Source organism: Gymnogyps californianus, chromosome 3 (assembly GCF_018139145.2).
Source record: "Gymnogyps californianus isolate 813 chromosome 3, ASM1813914v2, whole genome shotgun sequence".
NCBI lineage: Eukaryota > Metazoa > Chordata > Aves > Accipitriformes > Cathartidae > Gymnogyps > Gymnogyps californianus.
The window spans coordinates 37,233,272-37,247,075 of record NC_059473.1 but is presented as its reverse complement, the minus strand read 5'-3'; the positions used below and the strand labels follow the sequence as shown (position 1 = coordinate 37,247,075).

At 39.3% G+C, this 13,804-nt stretch overlaps 1 protein-coding gene across 1 annotated transcript in view; it reads left to right on the top strand.

The window, feature by feature from the left end:
• CRIM1 (cysteine rich transmembrane BMP regulator 1) overlaps window positions 1-13,804 on the top strand; it is a 200,905-nt gene that overhangs the window by 181,831 nt on the left and 5,270 nt on the right. The window contains exons 11-14 of the mRNA XM_050893294.1: window positions 36-245; window positions 5,355-5,570; window positions 7,308-7,529; window positions 12,988-13,182. Of these exons, the coding sequence (XP_050749251.1) occupies window positions 36-245; window positions 5,355-5,570; window positions 7,308-7,529; window positions 12,988-13,182 (843 nt within the window). The remainder of the gene's footprint in view (window positions 1-35; window positions 246-5,354; window positions 5,571-7,307; window positions 7,530-12,987; window positions 13,183-13,804) is intronic.

The following is a 13,804-nucleotide window of genomic DNA, read 5'->3' as shown; positions in this document are numbered from 1 at the left end:
ATCAGGACACTTCATTTTCCTTTGATTTTGTGCAGAGGCAACTGCTTCTCTTATGCCTCCCGTTAAAACGGGCTCTTGCCTGTCGATGGATGGGCGCCGACATGAGAACGAGGAGAGCTGGCACGATGGCTGCAGGGAATGTTACTGTCACAATGGACGGGAAATGTGTGCCTTGATCACCTGCCCTGTTCCTAATTGTGGCAACCCCACCATACATCCAGGGCAGTGTTGCCCATCGTGTCCAGGTAACATGCTTTCTTCTATATGCTTTGTAATCAGGTTTGTTTTCATGTATTAGGAAACAGAACACGTGTGAAATGAATCTCATGCATCATTCAGTAATAGGTATATATGAAGGTTTCTGTGCCCAAATATAACATGATTAGTGGCTTTCATTAAAATATCAGATGTGAAAAATGGAACTTAAATATTTAAAGCATACGCATGTTGTGGGTCCTAACCTATTAATCTTTGACACATTGAAATCTTTAAACTAGAAGAAGTTTCTAGTCTATATTAGCTATAATAGCACATTCATTCTCATATACAATTTTGTTACCTATAATAGCAAATATTATAATAAGCCATTACATTTTCTCTTTTTTAATTTGAAGTGGAGTTTTATTAAAATTCATCTCCTGATCTATGTTTCACAACCCCTCAAAGGAGTACACATTTAAACAGATGTCTCAAGTAATTGAACGTTATGATTCTGTGTTCTGAGGGACGGCTCCTGTGCCACCAGCAGTAGAAGATTATTTTAATGCTTTCGGTGGGAAGGCCAAGTACAATTAATGTTGCATTCCAATACAATTTTAATAATAAGTGTTAATATGAAAAACATCTATGAAAGATGTTAGAGTGTGGGTAGCGTATAATATTAATGCCCTCTATCTTCAGAATGATTCCTACAATATTTTATATGCTAAATAGCTTAATTTGTAATACAGTGATATTGTCTATGACTTTATTGGAAGCCATGTTACCAGTAGGAACAACGAGGCTCATGATACTACTGTAATTACCAAAACAGTAAGAGAACACTGGCAGGATATAAGCAATTACGAACTATTTCAAATTCTTTGTAAAGAATAGGAAATCCTAGGGGCAAAATAAGCAGCCAGATCCTCTTTCTGACAGGGACAGGGAAGAGTGTATCCTCCCTAGGACATAAGATAGCCGATCTCTTTAGATTGCTTAGACAAATGGTGATCTCCAATCCAGTTTGCACGTTGTGGTAACTGGAAAAACATAGTCCCCAAAAAGATGTGAGACTCCAAAAGGTCTTTCAGCCTTTCTCAGTCTGCACCACTCTCCTCCCCTTAGTATCGAGACTGGGTGCTGTGGTTCCTGTGGTTCTGTGGCCAGCCATGGTGTTGCTTTTGGCACTGGCTTTCATGGAGCCAGAGCTATTTTCAATACTAAGTAATTTAGCAGTGGTTACTGAGGCCAAGCTCTTAGTGCTTAGCATCTTAGTAATGACAACCATTAATGAAATGTTTAGCTGAGATGGAAACACTAAGGAGGATACTGCCACCAGTTATGCACACTAGGGCGACCGTCTTTCACTCACTTCCTCCTCTTCCATTACTGAGTATCTGGCTAGTCTGATGGGGAATTTAGAAATCATAAGATTTTTAAAGGCAACCTTAGTGTTTTATCAGCTTGGAGCACGTTTTTTTGCCACAGCAGTATGCAGTGTTGGTCCACATGCATCCCATCTTTCCTCCAGCTCCCCCCACAGACACACATCCACAGTCTGCCTTAAATAGTACAGTTCTTTCCCCTACGAAACCTCAGTGTGGCAAAAAAAAAATTAAGAAAACAACAAAAAGATTCACTTGTGAATATTGTTCCAGGAGGAGCAGCCAGACAGCAAATAATAAGTACAGAATATCATATCCCTAAAGTCATGTCAGTGGACAGGGATGTTATTTTCCACTCACACTAGCTGGAATTCAGGGCTGCACAGAACTGTTGGAGTACCTGCAGTAGTCACTCACCTTTCAACAATTACTTGTGCATTATTGTAGGGGATGGTATACTTCATATGGATGGGGACAGGTTAGCATGTCAGTCTTGCATTAGATAAACATTCAAGATTCAAAATTTAAAATGTAGGATGGTTGTTCCAGTTCCAGCAACGCTGTTGTTAGGTCCCCAAGACACATTCCTGATTTCACTCTACTACCAGTGTACTTGTGTGTATTGATTTACCTAACACGTACAGAACACCTCAGAGCATTCAAATAAGAGTAATGTTAATTTTGGTGTTTCAGCAGCACCAGTGGCTAGTTACTTTGTGTACGGAGAATGTGTGTGGGTACATCCATTCATAAGCCTAATGTTCAGTTCACGGAATAAAGATCAGTATAAGAAATTAGCAGTACCTATCTTCTCACGTTTTTTCTGGATGAGATCAGTGTGTGATTCTGAGCACCAGCAATGTTGGTCTCTTGTATAAAAGAGCAATTGCTTACCCAGTAGTGTCCGTTCCTTTGAGATATAGTGTCTGCGCAGGTTTCTCTGTCTGACATCCTTTCCTGCTTTTGAGGTACTAATCATCTAGCTTCTGTGTTAGCAAAGTTGTACTTGGTGTAAACTCTTACAATGCTAGGACAGACACAATGTTTTTTTAAAGTGATTGCCTATGCAAGTGTTTGAGTTAATATAACCAAATTAGTCCCAGTGTGGTTTTGTTTACCCCAGTGAGGTTTTCTGTTTGTTAGAAATGTACTTCTGATTTTATTTTGCAATGTATTGATTCCCCACTGATGTTGTTAAATGAGTATCATGGATTTCAGTAGATAGGAATGCAGTTTGGAATTGTGAGACTGTGAGCACATCACTCAAATATGTCTGGCATAAGGATATCGAAATAATTAGCAATCCTGATATACTGAGTTTTGAATTGCACTTTCACATACTGACAGGGAAGTGGCAGCTCTTGGAGATCATTTTTCAGACTGAAAAAAAAGTGGTTATGTTCAATTTTGTATTTAGTTAGTTTTCAACAGAGCAGGATATACCTTGACTGCTACAACATTCAGTATAACCGTGTTTCTACATATTAAGAGGTTTAAGTGGATGGTCGCAATGCTTGTGAAAAGCTCCAGGCTTCCTATAAGATTTAGAAAGGCATTAACTGCTAGTGTTCTGCAGAACCGTGCCTCCCAGAAAGAGTGTATTTGTTTGGCTAGTTGCTCCTTCAGGAATACAATAGTTGTATGTTTGTAACAATTCAGTTGCAGTGATATATCAGTCTCAATGCTGATAAGGGAGCAGTAAGCAATACCATATGTACAGCAATACTATGGTTATGTTTTTCTGATTATGAGCAGTATATGAGCTGTAGTAAAACAGGCCTGTGACTTTGCAGAGAACTAAATGCAAAGGAGATGACTGAGAAACTTTCCAGAAAATAATTAGTATTGCCTTTGCCATGGTGAGTTAGGATGTCATTGCATAAAAGGTAATATATTGTGGCAGCTGAAATAAAAAAGACAGTGACAAGGCAGCAGACCAGCTATTCACTTCAGGTAAATGCTACTGAATCACATATGTGGTTCATAAATGTAAGCAATAGGAAAAGCATAGCATAAGCGAATCAGTGAAAGATAAAATAATTCCCTGAAGAAGAAATGCACGAGTACTTTGTGAATAGACTAAGATCGGCCAGAGTCAGGTTCCTTGAGTTCTACTGATCATTCTCCAGAAATGAAAACAAATAATTGAGTGGCGCATCTTCTACATGGCAATGTCATAGAGCAAAGGGCACAAACGCTGTTCTCCAGAAAAGTACAGCAGTGCTACAAATGTGGAGAGAAGCACATGCACTTTGTGAGCCTTGGGCTGCCTAAACGACTAGAGGAGCTGCTATCCATTTAATTTTTCTGTCCTTAACCAAGATATTTGGAGTAGGATGATGTTCACATTAGGCATCTTTATAATTAAGAAGGAGAGAGGGACCTTCAGAAAGTGGTTTAGAGATGCAGAGTCATTACCTGGAAGTCGCTTTCTCATCCCCTCCATTCATAGCATAGGAGACCTGAGGCAGCTCAGTTCTTGATGTAGGCAGTTAACTTAGTTGTCTAATGCTAGATCAGTTGAATTCAGGCTGAAGGACAACATCACTTACAAGCCTGAAGCTTCATGTTGCAGCTTTCAAACTCATGGCTCCTGTAGTTGAATAAAACATGCTGTGTGAGGCATCTTGATTTCTATACACAGTGCATGGAAAAAGCTAGTTGACTCACTCCAGGTCCAAAGCAACCAGCATGGTAAGCTAGCAACCATTATTGCCCCTTATGTGGGAGCGGGCTTCAAAGCATTTTAAGCAGGTTATGGGGATGCAGTTCATGGCATAACCATTTCTTGATGGTAAGTGCTTAAACACTTTCAAAGTGCAGGACAGGTTTCTTTTTTCTTTTAAAACACCAAGAGGTAAAGAGAGTTCCCCCATTTTTTTAGTACCCCAGTGGCTGGAGGACACTCATGCTGATCAAGGGAAACGGTTTCAGTTCCCTTCCTAACTTGAAGGAGATCAAACCTATTCTCTAAACTGCCTGGATTAGAGGCTGGGTGAGTCTTTTAGCCAGGGCTGTAGAGGTAATGTAATTAATTGTGTGAAAAGGATTTAAGGTTCATTTGGTGAGATACAGTCACTGGAAATATGAGTCTACACACTGTGGCGTCTCCTTGGGTGCAGTTTTTACTTCAAAGACTGCAGATTATTTATTTATTTATTTTAATAGGACAAAGTGATGAAGCACTTCCACCAGTGCTAAGTGCTTATAGGTTTTTAAGGGTTTGAGTGGGGGATTTGTGTTTTTCTTTTTTTAATCTGGCACCAAATGGTACAGAGACATATCACTCAGGAAACTTAAAGGCAGACAGTTGAATCTGGACTTCCTAGATCCCAGAGAAGAAGCATACTTATCCATCCTTTCAGGAACGGCAGATGCTAATATTTAGCAGTTAAGAAACTGTCCAATCAGTATAATTTTTCAGAAAATGACAGTTGTCTCTTGAAATTCCTACATCACAAATTGGTCTGATTTTTTCTGAAATGCCAAGAATGCTTGAAGTTATCTCTGATTTATATTAACTAGCATTTATTCATACTGATTCTAAAATTGTTTCTTGTTTATATTTTTCCCATTTTCCGTGAGATGCAGGTGACATAAAATCAAAAGTAACATAAAGTTGAAAGAGCTTCATTAAGAATATATTTATAGCTCGTTTTGTTATTCTTAATATTTTCAATAACAACAGAAATTATTTATCTTGGATACATTTGTTAAGCATTAGAGTCACAGTTGATTTTGCATGTCTTCCAATTCTGTTTTTCCCAGATGAAATAATTGTGCAGAAGCCAGAGCTCACCAGTCCATCCATCTGTCATGCTCCTGGTGGGGAATACTTTGTAGAAGGAGAGACATGGAATATTGATTCTTGCACACAATGTACATGCCACAGTGGACGTGTCCTGTGTGAGACTGAAGTCTGTCCGCCTCTTCTTTGTCAAAACCCCACCCGCACACAGGACTCCTGCTGTCCACAGTGCCCAGGTATATATTGATAACCAGCTTTCATCAGAGTCCTTTCTTGATCTGAGAACATATGATGTGAATATTGAATGTTTCAGTATGTTCACAGTTGGTTGTTGTGGTGCCTTTGCTCTTTAGCAGTTTGGAGTGAGAGCCTGCAGTCCTCTCTCTCAACTGCAAAACCTGACTGTGTGCAAGAGATATCTTGTATGTAAAGGGGAGTTGTAGCCCTGAAGTTTGAACATCTTTGAAGGCAATCTAATAACGTAAGGGTTGCATGAGAACCAGAATCCTTAGTTGGAAGGTTTATGAAATATGCAGTGGCTCGTTTATGGAAACATGCAAGATTAGAGAAACTTCAAAAGTAGTCAAAGTGCTAGGCAGATACAGACTTGTTTCTTTTCCTTTCTACATGCCTTGGCTTCTATGAACCTTTTGGTTACTATCTTGTCTATTTGGGATTTGGTCTCAAAAATACTTCTGTTTGCTTTTACCTTCACCTGGTATGATTTGAGAGTGACTTGAAGGCAACTGAGTAATATCAAAGCATTCCAGCCCAGCAGGTGTGCCAGATTCCTCCTTGACTGCCTCACAGTGTCAAGAAGGTAACAGGATTTGCTTTCCCCCGAGGAAAGAGATGCATTTATAAATGAATGTGAACTCCTATTTTACATAGCAAATGGGGGAGTTTATTGCAGTGGAAATTTAGTCCAAACCTGTGAATTGTATGTAAACTCACTGAGAGAATATTTGTCTTTATTAAAATCAAAATCTAAAAATTTTACTTTAGGAAAAAAAAAAAGTTAGGTTTTGCCATTTCTTCTACAGGGTGTTTGTTGGTTTTTTGAGTGTGTTTTTCTGACAAAATATTTTCAGTAAAAAAGTTAGCCAGTTCTCCTGAATTCCATTTTTCTCATTATTAATAACAGTGAACATTTGCTTAACTTCAAAATACTGTTTGGAGGAGCTGATCTTTCCTCACTGGCTATATAAGGAGCTTAGTCTCACAGCTTACGCAGTTAGATTGAGAACTTGATCTGAGTGCCCTTATGAATCCTTTTTTTTCTTCTCCTTTTGTTATATGTTCTCTGCACATACAGTCATATTTCTTGATCCATAATGTCTGTTAAGATACAGCTTCATTGCAGAAATATGTCTCCCCCATGTGCAGGCATGAGAATTAAAGCAGACCCATTGGCATCAAGCTGAAGCCCGATCAAGTTCCCTTTGTTTCTCAACAGCTTATAATTAGCTCATGTAAGTCCACTAGCGAAGGCAACAGCAGCATAATAGCTTTTCATTTTGCATCATTCAAGGATTTGAACTGACATGGCAGAAGCTGGGATTCAAGTTTTAGGTTTAAAATTTAATCTCTCTAATTTAAGGTGAATTCCTAGATACCATTCAGTTCAGAGCATTCAGAGTGGCTTTCTGAGGGGCTGCTTCTGATGGTGATTGTTTTTCACTTTGCTGTCCTTTCTTCTCTTTTTTCGTTTTTTTTGTTTTGTTTTTGGGTTTTGGGGTTTTTTTTGAGTAAACTCAGTAAAGGTCTACGTAAACTTTATTATAGAGCACATCATGAGATCCTCATGACATGTAAGGACTGAATAGGCATAAGGCTCTGTCCTTCTAGTTCTGAAGTAGTGAGCCAATGTGTTACAATTCCATTGTGTTCTTTAAAAGTGAACCCTCTGTTGAGGAAATATGAAAGAAGTTATCTACTGTAAGTTAAATAATTTAATCTGTTTATATTTACAGATGAGCCTCTTCAGCCCTCTTCATCAAGCAATGAGAGCATGCCCAGTTATTGCAAAAATGATGAAGGAGATATTTTTCTGACAGCTGAGTCCTGGAAGCCCAATGTCTGCACTAGCTGCATTTGCATGGATGGTGTGATTAGATGCTACTCTGAGTCTTGCCCACCGGTATCCTGTGAGAGACCTGTTTTGAGAAAGGGACAATGTTGCCCTTACTGTATTGGTGAGCAAATAAAAATAGTTGATAACTTGCTGTTCCCTTCTTGGGAATAAGAAAGAAGTTTTATTTCCGTATTGAAATATGTTTTCCCTGTTTTGGGGAGATGCAGTTTGTGCCTTCAGTTGAACTGGAGAGTGAAATCTGCATAGGGAGCTTTGAGGATCGTGATTTGTGGTTTTGAGGTAGAAGCGCGGGAAGATATAAATGTAATTTGCCTACAAACTTGAGAGGACATCCTCCTGAAAACTTGGTAATATACCTTACTAGATAAAAACATTACACAAAAATTGTTTTATTTAAAGCAAGATCTACCATAACACACATATTATGTCAAGATATGTGATAATATGAGGAAAATATTAATTATGACTGCAGAAGATAAGCTGAAGCATTATGAAATTTCACGGAATGGAGAAGTGTTAATAAGGCATCTAAATTAAAATACAGGGAAAAACAGGAAGTTGATTAAAGATAGTTATAGAAGAGGCAAAATAATATATTTGAGAAAAAAATTAGGGATTTTTTTTTTTTTTTAATACTAAAAATGCATAAAGAATTGAGGGCCATGCACTGGTTTTGAATTTGGAGTTGAAGTAAATGGTCAATGCTGTAGATAGTGAAAATTGCCAGGCATTTTTAAAGTTGCAGAATTTGAGATTACTGATCACTTTGTCATTGTATTTTGAATAGGAGTATTTATTTACAGATGACTTTTTTGTGAGTTTGCAGTAAGTACAAAGGCTGTAGAATGGAAGCTGCTGATAGAGAAGAATTGTGTAATGAACTTACTGAAATTAAGTCTTTGTAGCATTGTTGGAAAGCATTCAGAGCTTACTATAACCTTCATTTCCAAAAGTAGTAGGGGAGATACAGTAGAAAAGAATTCAGTAAATGGAATATAAAAAATTGACAGGCTTTAAGTATTGTTAATTGAACATGTGAATCAACTTGCCCATCTATAAACAATACAGTTCTTCACAACCCTTCTGACATCTTTCTGATGAAGTCCTTTCAGACATGTACCATTGACATAGCTCTGAAATCTTTAATTCGTTGCAGATAAAATATCTTTAATAATAGGTGATACAGTTTTATAGGATATGCAAGGAATTCCATCAAAGAAATGCCTGGAAAAGTTAGAAAGTATCAAAATTTCAGTTGCCCTTGGAACCCTACTTAGATTCCTAATGAGGACATTTTGAGGGGAAAGTACTGTATCCTATTACTACTTTATCATCACGGTTTGCATACAAAATGGAGAGGATTTAAAGTTTCTTTGACAACTGTTTTTCTGCACGCTTTTCTTCCAGTGATTGGCTTTGCAACCATAAAGATCATTTTAATCCAGAATACATTTTAACATTAAAAAAATACAGAGTGTGTGCAAAGCTGGGCAATTAAACCAGTAGAGTCAGAACATGAGCCTTAGTACTGTACTGGAGAATTCTTTAGGGTGAGGAAGGGATGCACCACAGGGACTAGTGCCATGAACTAGACAAATAAAACCTCTAGAACTTTGTGCCTACACCTTGCATATCAGGTTTGCAAATATATACACACACAACATGTAGATATGGCTTTAATTAATTTACTTTGAATCCCATATAGTTGCACAATATTGCAAATACTTAAATGTGCGAGCTGTAAAAACTTAATGGTTTTTTTTAGTAGCAACTGCTCGCTCAGCAGTATGAAATACAGAAGCCAGATTTTAATTAGTGCTCAGATATGAAGACTTTCAATGATGGTACATTTTATTAATCTAAGCTGTACTATGTTGTCAGTATGTTTTGTGGTATAAATAACTGAAATTCATGGAAACTTACTTTTTTAATGGTTTCTGTGAACTATATACTCTTCCCTGTAAGAGAAGTAAGGTCATGCACTTAATTTTTGTCTTCCTGGTTCTTACTGGGTTACTCTTCATTTCTTGAGAACTGTGAAGCACATCTTTGTACAGATTCTTCCTTACTATTTTCATGTAATAGTTGATAAAATGTTTAGTTGGCAAACTCTGTGGAAACAGGCCTTCTTCATTTATTGGAATTTCAAAAATTATGCAGGGTTTTAGCACTGTATGTTATTCTGCTTCTTTCTGGATCCAGATCTGGTTAGTACAGATTCAAACTCAAAATTTTACAGGCCTTGGATGCTTTGTTGTTTGTCTGAATCCTCAAATTCATGCTGTGTGTTCAACGTTCTTCTTTCTCATGCAGAGAAAGATTAATTTGGAAAGATAACCGTCTACTTTAGAGCGGATAAAGGGATATCTGTTTGATTAGAGACAAGATTAGTCTTCTGCAGAAAACAGAGCAACGACTGTTTGTTTGTTTACCAGATGAGATTGATTTACTGGTGCAGCTAGAGGAAATTTGAGAGAAGACAGGTAGAGCTAGACACGGTATTCTGAACTGCATTTTTGTATGTGGGTTTCTTACTGCAAGTCTCTGTTGTTTCCACTGTCCTTGAGCGCTTGTTGGTGTTGTGGCCTACTTCTTCATCCTGTGCTTGTACTTGCATAGAGATGGACACCAAAACAGGAGACACGCACAGGATAATACCTTCTTAGGACGTACAAGTTTCCTCTCGAGGTTCAAAGGTGCAACACTGCTGTTGTGATTTCACCCTTGTTCATTCTTCTAAAAAACACTTACTCTATTGAATTGTGATGTGTTCTTTACAAACGTGCAAAAGCCTGAGAAAGTTAAAGGACTTTTCCAGCCAAACTAGCTGCTGAGTTGAAGAAGCTGTCCTGAGTGGGGCAACGTAGTAGCACTTCGGGAGCAAATCAGCCCTGAGTGTATAGGGAGTGCTCGGCTTTAGGTCTGCACGGGACTGCTCATGCTGTGTGCCTCACCCTCTCCCCAGCCATATCTACTTTCTGACCAACACAGGGCTCCACTGGCTCTATATACCAACATGCAAGTCATCTATGGAAGAACCTAATGTGCTTTTTGCAGCTTGCAGCCACCTTTTCCTCCCACTCTTCCTTTCCCATGTCCAGCCCATATTCACTTACAAAATCTTCTACTTGGAGAGGTTGGGACCCATACTTACAGCCATGGAATACCCATACTAAGGACCTCTGGAACATTGACGCTTTTCAGATAATTCCATTAGTATTTTCACAGTAGTACTTCTTGCTGGTCTCCTTTTGCATTTGAATTTTGTCATGGTTTAAGCCCAGCCAGCGAGAAAGCACCACGCAGCCACTCGCTTACTGCTCCACCCCAGCGGGATGGGGAGGAGAAAATACAACAAAAAGCTCATGGGTCAAGATAAGGACAGGGGGAGGGATCACTCACCATTTATGGTCCCAGGCAAAACAGACTGAATTTTGGGGAAAAATAAACCAATTTAATTTGTTAACTACCAAATCCAAGTAGGATGATGAGAAATAGAACCATATCTTAAAAACACACCTTCCCCCCACCCCTCCCTTCTTCCCGGGCTCAGCTTTGCTCCCGATTCCTCTACCTCTTCCCCCCCAGTGGTGCAGGGGTGCAGGAATGGGGTTGCAGTCAGTTCATCCTACGTTGTCTCTTGCTGCTCCTTCCTCCTCAGGGGGAGGACTCCTCACACTCTTCCCCTGCTCCAGTGTGGGGTCCCTCCCACAGGGATCAGCCTTCCACGAGCTTCTCCAACATGAGTCCTTTGCACGGGCTGCAGTCCTCCACGAATTGCTCCAGCGTGGGCTTTCCCACAGAGTCACAGCCTTCTCTGGGCCCAGCCCCCTGCTCCAGCGTGGGGTCCTCCACGGGCTGCAGGGGAATCTCTGCTCCAGCGCACCTCCTCCCTGTGTCTGCATGGCTGTTTCTCTCACATCCCTCTCCTCTCTTCACTGTAGCTCCTCTTCGTCTTCTTCTTCTACTTCTTCTTTTTCTTCTTCCTCCTCCTCCATCTTCTTCTTCCTCCACCCTTTTTTAGCAATCTTTTCCCCTTCTTAAATATGCTGTCACAGAGGCGCTACCACCATTGCTGACTGGCTCGGCCTTGGCCAGAGGCGGGTCCGAGTTTGGAGCCAGGGAAGCTTCTAGCAGCTTCTCACAGGAGCCACCCCTGTCACCCCTCCCCCGCTGCACAAACACAATACAATTTACTCTGTCCAGATCTGTTGCATTGGTCTGGTGACTGCTAACCTTTTTATTCTGGATGATGTCAGTCTATTATGTTGTCACTAATTAAAAGCTGTACTGATTGCCAAATTATTTAATAAGGCTTTTTATTTATATTTGGGAGGTAATTCTGACATATTTACGTATGTAATCTGTGTGAATGTTAAACCAGTATTTCTCTGACAGCTTAAGAAATTACTTTGCGATTTCATTCTGTTATCTCATGCATATGCTTAATCTGCAAATTCATGCAATCAGCAGGTTTCACATAATAATTTCTGCCTCTAAGAAAAAAAGGTAGTGAGAAGCTAAGATGAAAATGAGGTGCTGCTTGGCTTTTGGAGGTTCTGCTGTGTAGTTTTATTTTGATTATCTAAAAAGTGCTATAGCAGCAAAAAACATCCTAGGCTAAGCAATTCATGACTGTCTTCTCAGTGAAATAGAAGGTATAATGCAGACCACCTAAAAGGCTTGCATAGGATGCAGCATTAAAAAAATGGGGTATTGAATGCTTAGGCAGAAAGTGTAATGCTTCTTTTAAGTGTTTTCCCAAGACCTACTTGCTTCATCAAGTCCAGGTCCCTATTACATACTGTGTCAAAATCTGTCTGAAAAGTTGATAGCTTTACAGCTCTCAATCTTTGGGAAAGGTGTTCTGGAACCTCACTTTTTCTGAGGGTTAAGATCACACCAATTACCAATTTATATAACAGTAAGCGTGAAAAAATGTACTGAGTTTGGTTATTGCCCCTTTCCTGGGGTTTTCCATTGATGCAGTTACAGGGAATGATCAGATCCCCTTCAAATCTGTTTTATCGTAATAAATAGTCTAAGCACTTCTAGTTGTGTCACCTGAGAGTTGCTTCATCCTTCTCGGCATCCTGCCTAATCTTTCCTTCAAGTATTCCAGACTGAGTTCATCTTTCTTGAACCTTGGTAATTAGAAATGTAGATAGTTTGGTTTTTTTCTTAGTTAAATAGGATTTACTAGAAAACAAGGAGGAGGAGGAGTTGGCAGTCTCAAACAGTCAAACATAAAAAAATCAAGTTTTCTTAATTTTCACAGCACTTTTGATATCATCATTTCATGTCCCAATCATCCATCCTCTAGCCTCTTGCATGAGGAAAATGAGGAGAAGCAGCCCAGGATAATTACGTGCTTCATAAAGAAGCAGAAGTGACACTTTTTTTAACAAAGATTTTCTGGAAGATGTAGAGAGGGTCTTTTAAATTAGAGCTGGGATTCTTTGTAGCCATTCTTTCACTTCTGTGTTTGAGGAAGAAATCAGATTTGTGTGTAATTGGCCATTACCGTGTGATCACATCACTCTGTTTTCCTTCAACAGAAGATACAGTTCCAAAGAAAGTGGTCTGCCACTTCAGTGGAAAAACATACGCAGATGAGGAACGCTGGGACATTGACAGCTGCACACACTGCTACTGCCTGCAGGGTCAGACGCTCTGCTCCACTGTCAGCTGCCCACCCCTCCCTTGTGCTGAACCCATCAACGTGGAGGGAAGCTGCTGTCCCATGTGTCCAGGTAATGTGATGTGACAACCCAGATTATTGTAATGCTGGTTTTCCAGGACTGATAATAAGGGTTTTTTAATTGGTTTTTGAACGTCAGTCCATGTTTGAACAGTATCAAGAAGACAACAGACATTGAGACTTCAGGAAGATGAATATTCTTAACAGATAGGCATATTGTGCAGATACAGAGTTTGAATTTTACTTATTCTGAGAACTGGGAATTAAAAAATTAGTTGCTTGCCCCTGCTTTGTCCTTTCACAAGGTTATGGAAATATATTAGTGAAGTAGGAAAATTAATATTCTTACATCTCTGCAGATTCTGTCAGTGATTAACATTTCTGTCTTTTCTGAGTCTCTTCATTACTTTTCAAAGATTGCATTGCTTTATTTATCATTTTAACTTGGCTTAAACGTAATATGAAACTTTCTTAGCTATGGACACAAGGGACATACAAATTGCAACTGGTTTTTAATGCTAGTCCTGACATACTTCTGCAGGGGTTTGCTCATCTTATTCAGTCAGCTGGTAACTACTTCTGACAGGACAACTGGGGAGATTCAGCAGTACCCCCTCTTGCAATTCTCCTGCTTTGAGCATTACAAAAAAAGGAAGGCAAAGAAACCAGCAGTG